This window comes from Corylus avellana, chromosome ca7 (genome assembly GCF_901000735.1).
Source record: "Corylus avellana chromosome ca7, CavTom2PMs-1.0".
Lineage (NCBI taxonomy): Eukaryota > Viridiplantae > Streptophyta > Magnoliopsida > Fagales > Betulaceae > Corylus > Corylus avellana.
Genome location: NC_081547.1, coordinates 9,322,447 through 9,334,036, shown reverse-complemented (window position 1 = coordinate 9,334,036; position 11,590 = coordinate 9,322,447). Strand labels below are relative to the sequence as shown.

Sequence of the window (11,590 nt, the reverse complement as noted above, 5' to 3'; positions counted from 1 at the left end):
ATTCTCTTACAAATTTAATAAATTAACCATTAAATTTGTGGGATTCACCACTGGATCCACATAAATCTACAAATATAATAGTTTATTTATAAGATGAAATGAACTAAATATGAAAAAAAAAAAAAAAAAAAAAAATTGACCCTTAACATATATCATTATATTGAGTTTGGGGATGCAATTATAATAGGTTTTTTTTTTTTTTTTTTTGATGAATAATAAGGTATTAATATTGAGGGTTGAATGGTGTCATAAAATAGTGTGTTGACGCTTTCAAGAACACGACAGCATTGGTCTCATCAGTCAATGAGGAATGAGTTTCCTAAACCTTTAATCCTAGGAAGAATAAGACTAAGAAGAAGAAGAAGAAGAATTAGGTCAAACTGCATGTAGTGAGCAACAAGTTATGCCCCACCAACAACTTCTTTTGTTTACCATTCAAAACCTCCTTAATCCCCTACTACTTTACGCATACGCCATCTCCTCCTCCTCCTTTGCTTTCAACCTTATCATTGTGAATTTGTGGACCCTTCATAAGCTGCCTCTTATCCCATACAATTCTCGATTGACCACAACCAACAAAACAAACGACAAAAATTTTCTTTAAATTAGTCTGGAGAAAATTTCTTTCAACCTAGTCTAATAAGTGTCAAGGGTCATCTCTCATATGTTTTCTTTAATATTTTAAGAGTTATTTATTGTCATTTCACTCATCTATGAACCCACATTAATTTTTTAGAAATCCAAAAATGTTGAATGACACTTATTACTTATTAGAGAAGGTTGAAGAAAATTTTCTTCAAACCGGTCCAAAGGAAATTTGTGTCCCAAAACAAATGCTAAAATAGACGGAATTAGAATTTTTTATTTACGAGTCAAATTGAATGGGTCATGGACTCATGGGCCCCCATTGGCCCATATGCTGGTCTATGTTAATTTGGGATCCTGAGCTAAATGATTTGACTTTTCTTCTGAGCTTGGGTTAAACCAGCCTTGCTAGGCCCAACCCAATGGAGTATCCTTCATTGCGTTGACTGTGTAGCACCAACAGATCTAGACTTTTCACTTCGGCAAATCATCTTGAAGAAGTACCAATTTTGGCTTGAGAGCTCTTTATGTGCCTTATGTTTATATTTTCCAAAGGAATTATAATACCAATTGCAATTTTTTTTTTTTTTTTTTTTTTTTTGACATGTCCACACAAGAGAATGGGGAAGAGGAATTCAAACTAGTGATCTCTGCTTCATGAAACGTGGCTCACAGCCGATTAAGTTACCCTTTGCAATTAGTTCTTATTGTTAGAACATAAATATATATTAAAATTAGCAGCAAAAAAAAACAATTTAGGCATACCTTGAGGGACTAGTCATATTTGTTCAAGCTTGCTTTTGATTTGAATAAGACGTGCAAACAAATATTACTAGCAGCAAGTCTTCCCTTCCTTCTCCCCTCTAAAGTGGCAATGACAAGTCAAAATTCTCCTACTGAAGAGAATAGGGTTTTGTGTGTACGGAAATGAGGAGGCCTAGCCTATATAAAGAAAACCATATAGAGTCTACCCATCACAAAATTCTAACTGTAGTAGAGTTGCACATTTAATAGGAACCTAATTCGTACTCATATAAGGATTTAAAAATTGTGGGTCACTATGCTTATCTAGGCCCCCCCCCCCAAAAAAAAAAAATGCTAGACCATCTACTCCTATCCTTCTCTCATCATTTTCCATACTTTTTTTAAAAAAGATCAACCATTAGATCCACTAAGGATAGGAGAAGATGCTCTAGCATTTTTTAGGAAAAAACTGAGATTTTAAAGTTAGAAAAATAATTCATTTCGTCCTCCAATCATTTGTTCTCTCATCTTTTCACTTTTCAAAAACATTATTGAATTTGTGAAACCCATGTGGTGGCAGATCTAATGATAATTTTAAGAAGTTGAAAGATAAGAGAAAGTTAAGGAATGATATATGGCACGCCTCTTAAAGTTAAGTCAGCTAACAATTAATTCTAGCCGATTCAATCTATCCAAATTTAAGTTGGATCAATCCAACTTTAAGGTTTCACTTACTTATAATGCGGCAATCAAACCGCTTGCGAACAAAGCTCTCTCTAGAAGTTGAATTAAATTGCTCTCTCTAGAAGTTGAATTAAAATGCTTCATCACTTTGATTCAAAATCATGCAACCAATCCAACATTAGTTTCCAGCTTTTCTTGAACTCTATTTTGTACCGACTCAACCCTAAACCATATCTAAAGTTTAACAACCCAAACCAACAATTTTAACACTGAATTTGCAAACACTAAAACCTAACAAAGATTGAGCAGGAGAGTCAGTAGATGGACATCACAAGTAAGTTGCCTATACACCAAATCAAAGCCCACAAGCATCATCAATTTTCTCAAACTTGGAGGAAACTTAGGGCTGCAGATATTGGTGTGAATTCAATGCATGCAGAAACAAGTAGACACCGTCACAAATGAATGTGAGAGAACCAGATCGAGGTTTTCCAACAGGACACAAGACAGTTTGATGAGCTTCATAACATTATTTCTTTTGAAACCTTTCTTACAATAGAGAAACCAATGAAACAATTGCTTTCCAGGAAGTTACAGGGAAAATAAAATACAACATTACTGGAACCAGAGGCTTCCAAATTCTAAAACTAAAAATTTGCACATGGACTCGATTAGTGTCATCTCAATGTGCATTGACCAACCCTCTCTTCTACCTTCATATAACTTGCAGGCCACCAATCAAAACAACGGCTAGTACATACATATAGCTTATCCACAATCATTTTCACAATCTGTATAGGCTTTCGACCAGATGGCGTGTTGTATATTTGTACAACTTTCACCCTGGAAAAGCCAAAATGAATGGTCATGATGAGCTGGATGTGTAGATAATTTACCCAAAAATAGATAAACTGAAAATGATGTATTGGAGTCTTCTAAGAATCAATCCGGGAGCTTCATTGCATTTCACTTTAGCTACAAACAGCTTCAACAGAGAGTTTCTTCATGACATTTGGACATGGATCTCCTCCAAAAATTTCAGGTGCTACAGTTACTGAGCAGGAGTTCAGCCCAACACAACTCTGCAAGAAGAAGCAATTGTTTAATATTCATCCTTGACCAGAAAAAGAAAAATGTTAAATCTTCATCCAGGATGGGAAAAAGGACAAAAGTAAAAGAGCCAGGTAGGAAAGCATATAAAATGAGCAGAGGCAAAAAGTTCAGTTAGCCTACAGATTCACCACTTTTAGATGATTTAAATGATGAGCATTTTCGAAAGTTATGCCTACTAACTCAGCCAAGTTGGAGCAGCATTGCCCACGCATCACACATAGAACTAGAAGTGTGCATCCATTATAGCATGTATGACATTTTCTTTTCCTGAAGAGGGCATGAGGACATAATTTGGCATGCTGTCTTGGATTAGCAATGGATCATCCAGAGGCCAGGAAAAACTCAGTAAAATGAGGCATTTGAATTTGACGACAAGAGCTGAGAAGCCTTTCTCTCAAACTTGATAAACCCAAAAGGGTATTTCAAGGCTAAGTTACTGATAAGCTAATCAGTTTTCCAACTGCAAATATAGATTGCATAAGTAATGCAAGATTGTAATATACCCTTTGGAATGCGTCATATGATTTGTGGGCATGACAGCTTCCCTCCCGGAAGCTTCCACAAACCCCTTCTGGCGTTCCAAAGCTGGCGAACTTAATTGATGAAATTTTCTGCCCAGGGCCGCACCATAAATGAGCTTTAGGTCTCAGTGGCTTATCGACTTTACCGGAGGCTTGCATCTGCCAATTCATGAGGGTTGGCTGCCATTCGTAGATATCAGCGCATACGCTATCTATTTCCCTTCTAACCAAAAAGATCCCATTTGGGTCTCCGCCCCATTCTTCGAAAACAACCAGCAAATTCCCTGTCGGGTTTAGCCACGAACGAGGAACATGATACCTGAAATTATTAGCTACTTGTCAGTTTGCAAATAATTCCTTGCCTGCATAGAAAGCTCTAAAGCAATGAGTGTTTCTCTTACCATCTTTGGGAAGCCTCCCCACATTTACTTAAGCATTTCTTTTCACTGTATGTTCCAGCATAATTACATTCACCACAAGTACCAGATGCTTTGTAAGCAGGCCAGTAGCGACCAAGACTCTGTCCGTTTATCCACACTTGACCTTTACCCATGCTGCTCATATCCAAAGCCAATGGGGCATTTCCAGCTGGGGCGCTGAACGTAGTCTGAAACATTATAGAAGGATTCAATTATAACCTTAGCAGCAAGATGCCACTTGAAAGGGTGTGGTTGGATGCATATTCTTATTGCATGAAAACATGTCTGGATATATATTCGTGAATAGATCCTTATCTTAATTTTTTTTTTCTTTTTTTTTTTTCAAGAAAACATATTTAGAAAGCTGTAACTCACACCTGGCTTAAATCACAACCAGAACGTATGTTTTTGTTTAAGAACTAAAACCAAGATTTGAGAAATTTCCACATCAAGAATAACAACATTACCACATTGAATATATTTTGATGAAACCCTTAAGCAACACCTTACAAAATTCACATACATTTGTTTGGCAATCTCAGAGAATGATAAGAGGCTTTAGTTGATGTTTGAGATACTCACTTTGTACCATGTCAGAGGCTGCCTTTGGGCCACTAAAGACCGCTCAACCCACTCAACTGAGGAACTCCCACTAAGCGAATGAAGACTCAGGGCTTCTCCTTTAAGACCAATCTGATGGGGAAGATGCAATCAAATGAATCTATAGAATGTCAAGGAAAGAAGACCATATGAATGAATGTTTGAAGACAAACCTTGTAAGACCACTTCTGCCATGACAAGTCTCTCCTTCCTTCATTGAGACCATTTAATGTAATTGGGCCAAGAACACCAGCATTCCATGTCTCAAAATGTGGACCAACATTCTGAACTCAAACCACAGACAGCAGAAAGAATAATATAATTAGATCGAAAATGCCACGGAAATTGTTATAAAATCAGATGTGTGCTTGCATGTGTGTTGGTGTGTGCACACGCGCATAAGAGAGAGAGAGAGAGAGAGAGGACGAACCGGGAGACCAACAGCAATGCTTAGAAGGGAGATTTTGTTAATACCAGCTCTCAGTTTCACACTCTTACTAAATGTTAGTTTTGGGAATTCCAAACTTCCATACGCAGTTCCTGATAAAAAAAAGCAACTTAATAAGAGTGGCGAACATCAAGTAATCAAGCTGTAAACAAGCACCATTGGTTAAAGTTGTGTTTGAAAAAATAGAAAATGATCAGACTACATACAAGAACTAGCAATTTATGTTATGAAATAAAATTATTTGACTCATTCCAGCTGCCACTTGAAGTTACAATCCATAGAAGTTGGTCAAAAAAGCCCTGAAATTGGCAATATGCTGCCTACCTGATAGTTGACCATTGATGAAAACATGCAAAGCATGGCCAGCAGACAGGACCGTAAGAAAAGGATATTTGCCACTCCTCAAAAATTCCTCATTGGCCTCAATCTTAACACTGGGGAGGAGAAAAAATAAATATAAAAAATTTGGAAACCCCAAATTGTATATGAAATTTTGAGATTGTTAAAAATTGCACAAAAGATTGAAAAAAATGAGACTCTGCATAGTTTTGAGACACTCACTCTGTTGAGTACCACAAATAGTCAGAGGCATCTCTTGTTGTATTTATCTGCTCCAGCAATCCGACCGTTGTGAATGACCTCTCATCATAAGATGCTGTCTCTTCGTTGTATGCCTGCCAAGAGAATCCTCCATGAACAGGGACACGAGGCATCTTCATCTGTGCACTTTGGGCACCAACCTGCACAGGTATTTTGGTATAGAATGTCAAAATTGTGTTTCTCCTATGGGAAAATCCTGTTTACTTCTTTTTTTGAGGAAGATTAGTAAATAGAAGTTGAAAACCGCAGAACATTTAGATTCTAAACATCATCATGTGAAAGTATGAATCTATGCTTCAATATTTCTATAAAATGGACTCATAGAAATTATAGCATATTTGGTAGAAGTAACGTTTGCACTCTTTGTTGTATATCAAAAATATTTTGTCAAAGCAGCCTGCATACATTTGGATAAAAATCAAACCGGACAACCATGCCTAATGAAATGAGAGAGAGAGAGAGAGAGATTCAACTATCAAAGTCTTTATTCTCACCCTGGCAGTATTGTATACAGTGTTCTTGCAGTCTGGAAGAATGCTGACGGACCAAGGAGGCAGGTTGTAATGCAAATTACCAAAAGCCACTTTTGCAAAAGATCTTGGGTTGTAATTTGCGAGGAATGCAGCGCAAGCTCCAGACTTGGACTTGAATACATGAGCCTGTAAAACAATAACAAAATTTGTAAGTTTTAGCTGCAAGGAAATTTAAAGTTGGATTGAGGATTCCTAGAAATCTGAAATTAGTTTAACCTCTTGATAATTTCCAAGCGGTGTCACAGTGGGATCTGAAGATACTAAAGCCGGTTCACATAGCTTTATTGCTCGATGCAAATCTTTCAAATGACCCCATTTAGGCTGTCTCATAAGTCCTGCACAGGAAAAGAAACATCAATTCTTCAAATTCATGCAGAACTAATGAAAATTAATGGTCCAATTCTAGTTTTAGGGGGAAAAATATGCTAAAGAAAGCATAGGTGGGAATTTGTCATGTTTTTCTTTTTTACTTGGGTGGAAAAATTGTTAAATAGTAAAAGAAAATACATGCATGATTAAAATGACCACAAATTTGATCATTTGACATAGAAAGCACCTGCCAAATGATGGGGGTATGTTCCATCCAAAATCTTTTCAGTCACACAATAGTAACATTTTGAGCTATAACAATCTTCGCAAAATGAAATTGTCTCCATGACCAAAAGCTTAAGAGAAAAACTATAACTAGACCAGTTGCAGTCATCTTTGTCAATCAGTTGTTTATTAGATATGTGGTGCAACCATCAAAGAATGGTCAATCATTTGCCTACCGGTTATGTTCTGTCACCTATCAAATTAAGGGTTCAGCTTTTACATGGTCAATAAGATCATCATAAGATATTGCCATTACAAAACACACCACGTAATATAGACAGATATAGTCACTCTTTCACTTGAAAAAATTACCAAAAACAGAACCAATGCCTTGCTTTATGACGTGAGAGCACCAGATTCCACCATGATTTGGCTTATGGTGGCAGGTGACAGCTTGAAAACTGATTTAAGTAGAAAGAAACTAGACTATAAGCTACTTAATATGAATGCAAACAATTTTATCAATAAAAAAAAAAAATGATGCGAACAATTTTAAACAGTTATGTACTTATGGTTCTACTCTACTCAAATTACACAAACGAAAGTTCTGCGATGCTAGTTCCTTTGTGCATACCATATTCATCAAGAGGAGCATCATAATCATAACTAGTAGCAATAAAAGGACCACCAGCCGTTCGGCCAAAATTTGTTCCCCCATGATACTAGAAACATGAAAACAAACAAATAAAGCCCAGTTCAGTCAGTTGAATTATTCAGGATATTGGATCCACTCCATAAAAACAGAGTTAGAGTTACCATATAATAGTTAATGAAGGATCCCCCCTTCTGGATAAACCTTGCAACTGAAAATGCTAAGTCTTCAGCTGGTCGATAAGGAACTGGACCTCCAAACTCTGTAAACCTGTACACATGACAGAGAAAAGAAAGGATAAGCAGCCAGAAAATACCCTATAGCATTTTATAACCTTAGTTCTTGATCAGAGGTAGAATAATTTGAAGTTCACTATTCAACAGAGTAAGAAAGGACACGATGCATGGTTCAAGCTACAATCAGCAAATTTACCAGCCAGTCCAGGCTTCTGTCCACATCTTGGGTTTATAAGCCTTGTTAGGAGAGAAGTAGTCGCAGTAGAAACCATTGCAAGTGTTAATCTGTTTGGATTTGTGATAGAAATTAGAAAGATAAACAGAAACGAATAATGAAGGAATGGATAAACCAGCAGAACACAAAGCAGAGATACAAGTGGTTCCAACATCCAAGAAGTCAACCAAATATACATGACTCACACCCATTGTGTTATGAGTACCAAAGTATATATTTAGCTTCTCCAAGCTAGGAAAAGGTACAAGTGGTCTTTATCTGCACCACTATGGAAGTCAAAAAGTGCATGCATGTGAATAGTCAATAAGACAACAGTCGCAGCAAAGGGTACAAGTATTCTATCATTAAGAAAACGCAAACACCGAAGGGAATTAAGTAATGACAACAGTCACAGCAAGGATAGAGAAAGAGCAAAGCTGAGCCATGTGCAATGAGGAATAATTATTCATTTCGTCCATGAACAACATGGGGACAACACACTGTTAAAAGTAGCAAACCCACTAAGCAAGAGGGGAACATAACATGGAAAAACCATCAACATGCTACGAAAAGGTAAGAAGATAATACTAAAAGGAAAGAAAGCTTTGCCACACTTACAATAGGATCAGGGGCATCATCTTGCTTGCACATGACCCACGGGACACCGGTACCAAGCCCTACAGCCATTTGGGCTGCCCATTTGGTGTAAGCTTGACCCGGTGCGCCAAGTTCATACTCCATGGGTCCATATTCATTTTCAATCTGCCCAATATTTGCAGAAAAACATGCTTAGTTCAATACCTCATAGTATTAAATAATGCAGATCAGAAATTATGACTTAAACTCAAATAGAAATAATTTAAGCAGTTTATTGGATTAAGGGAAAGACTGGAATGGAATCTTATGCCAACCTGGGATAGAATTATTGGACCACCTTGAGACTCAAACAACCTTTCAGCTTTCATCATATTGACGATCTTGTTTGTGAATTTTTGCATTTGAAACTTCATAATAGCAAATTAAAAATCAAATTTAGTAAATGAAATGAATCACGTCAGTGACAGAAGAAAGAAAAAGAAATACATTAGGGGATTTCAAATTTAAGAATCAGAAGTTACCTTGAAAGGTCCATTGTTTGTTCTAAAATCGATACCTGGAATGTACTTCAGCCAAACAGGGAATCCCCTGAAAAGAAAAAGAAACTTCTGTTTAATTTCAAAACTTTACAGTAAATTGAGATATATTTCTGTACTTAGAAATCAGATGAACTATAGTATTACCCAAAGTTCCACTCAGCACAAACATAAGGACCGATCCTGAGATGAACATAAAGGCCAGCTTGCTTCACCAGCTTGATAAATTTAACCAGATTATAGTTCCCCTCAAAGTAATACTACAAAAAAATATAAGAACTATCAGTCAAAATAATCAAATATGCAATTCCATACACAAAATTAAGTACCAAAAAAAGAGAAAAGAGCCGCCATTATCCATTACTTGGCCAGGTGAAGGCTCGTGCCCATTCCAGAAAACGTAAGTCTGAATCACATCCAAACCTCCTTCCTTGGCCTTCTGAATAAGATCTGGCCACATCTGCAAAAACCCAAAAAGACTCAATTTAAAATCAAAACTAAAGCCAAAAAAAGCTAAACAAATTTTTTTTAGAAAAAATGAAAAAATGAAAAAAGCTGGAAATTTTAGAGGTACCCCAGTTGAAGAAAATCAACAAAAACAGAGAAAAACAGAAAATCAAAGAGACCCAGCAGGCACATTTGGAGCAGTACCTCAGGGGTGCTTCTTGGATAGTGAATGGATCCAGAAACGAGAATCCTTCTCTGCCCATTAATGACGATAGCCTTAGAGTCATAGGATACAGAGGCTTCAGCAGAGCCAACCCATACACCAATCAAAACCGCCACTATCACATTCCACATTACAACCTTCAAGCCCATGGTTGCCATGAATAAGCAACCCTCCTTGGTTAAGCTTCACAAAGCAATGGCCTTTTTGTTATTCTTTCTTTCTCTTGGCACTTTATTCTAAGCTTCTTTTATTAGAGATAGAGAGAGAAAGACAAGGAAACCAAACCAGCTGGTTTATGTCTTTCTTAGCTCCTGTCTTTCTCTTCCTTTGCCTTTTTCCAGAGGAAAACTGTGAGAGAAAGAGAAAGTGAGAGAAAATGAGTGTGTAGGTTTCCCACTGCTACTTACTCCTGCCAAACAAGAAAAAAAAATATAAATAAAAATCAAGCGCATCACACGGCAATGCGTATGCGTGGGATTTTTTTTGCTGTCAATTAAGTTCGCAACTTTGCAAAATGGTGGTGCTTTGAAGCGGCTTTTATAAACACGGGAGAATGGGTGGTCTGAAAGTGAAAGCGGGGCCCATTTTCGGAGGTGCTTTGGGACCCACAGTTTGGCCGCTCTCTCTCTCTCTCTCACAATGTTTTTTTGCTCCTTTCTTTTTTACTATTTTTATATTAATATTTTGGCCTTACTCAAAATGACGCGGAGCTTCATCCAATGAACTTTTAATCTTTTTAAAAATATAAAAAGTATTAAAAAATTAATTAAGGTTAAAGCTCTGTTTGGCTGCTTGCTAAAAAACGAGATATTCTTAAAGCCTGTGTTTGAAAACACAATCCCGAAACAATCGGCTCGACGGTTCCTCCCTTTTATCGGCCGAAATGTTTGTGTGTTTCGTATAGTGTGTCGCCCCCACGCGCCAGTACAACGTGAGAGAAGATGGAAAAAATTAATATTAAGTATGTTTAGTTAAGTAATTTAATTTTAAGGCTAATCTTGAGTGGCTCTGTCATGCGCAGTAAAAAATGAAATCCAAGTGATGGATTGATTATATGTTGGACTCAGATTTTGGGGGGTTAAAAATTCAAGTGCGGTTTAAGCGCGTAATAAAACATGTTTCTCGGTGAATACGTTAATGGTTTTTTGTTTTGATGCTTTGATTTCCATGATTGCTATTTTGAAAAACTAATCACATTTTCCCGTTTGTCACGGGTTTCTTGCTCAGACTCAATTGCATATCTCACAATTGAAAGAGTAATGATCTTGTTTTAAGTGGTTTTTTATATTAACTATTTAGAAAAATTAAAATTAAAATTACCTAAAACACTTGATCTAAAATGAGCATAAAGAGTAGTAGCATTACTCTTTTTTTTTTTTTTTCTTTTTTTTTTTCAAGTAACTAACATGGTTGGGTAAACTTACGGCAGCAGCCGATGTGAAATAAGAGCATTCATATTAAACTCTTTAAAATTTCTTTAAATTTAACTTTGAAATTGTGTAATTTTTTTGATTTAACTAGCTATTTTTTTGTGAATTTTGTTAAAAATTAAAATAAATGTTAAATATAAAGAGTTTGATGGGAATGCTCTAAGTGTGATAAAGTATAAAGAGTAGTATCATTACTCTCTCTTTTTTTTCTTTTTCTTTTTTCAAGTAACTAACCTAACACGGTTAGGTAAACTTACTACGTCAGCCGATGTTAAATAAGTATGATAAAGGAGTGTGAAAAGTAACATTACTCAAATTAAAATAATGTTAACTCTAAGATGACTGCATCAACCAGTGTGAAATAGGTGGATGACCATGTCAGCCCATGTAAAATGAATGTGATAAAAATGTGTGAATAGTAGCATTGCTCAAATTAAAAACCCCACGATGACCACTTTTGTTGAGCTATCTTAG

The 11,590-nt window shown here is 36.4% G+C and overlaps 1 protein-coding gene across 1 annotated transcript; it reads right to left on the bottom strand.

The window, feature by feature from the left end:
- Positions 1–2,510: 2,510 nt before the first annotated feature.
- On the bottom strand, positions 2,511–10,179 carry LOC132186111 (beta-galactosidase 1). Its single transcript, XM_059599926.1, has 19 exons — positions 9,668–10,179; positions 9,381–9,476; positions 9,164–9,276; positions 9,002–9,068; positions 8,795–8,887; positions 8,502–8,645; positions 7,866–7,954; positions 7,598–7,703; positions 7,416–7,503; positions 6,464–6,582; positions 6,209–6,373; positions 5,676–5,854; positions 5,439–5,548; positions 5,097–5,206; positions 4,840–4,950; positions 4,649–4,759; positions 4,049–4,254; positions 3,630–3,966; positions 2,511–3,095 (listed from the first exon to the last, which is right to left on the bottom strand). The coding sequence occupies exons 1-19, from the start codon at positions 9,842–9,844 to the stop codon at positions 2,985–2,987; spliced, it is 2,532 nt and encodes an 843-aa protein (XP_059455909.1). The 5' UTR covers positions 9,845–10,179; the 3' UTR covers positions 2,511–2,984.
- Positions 10,180–11,590: the final 1,411 nt, after the last annotated feature.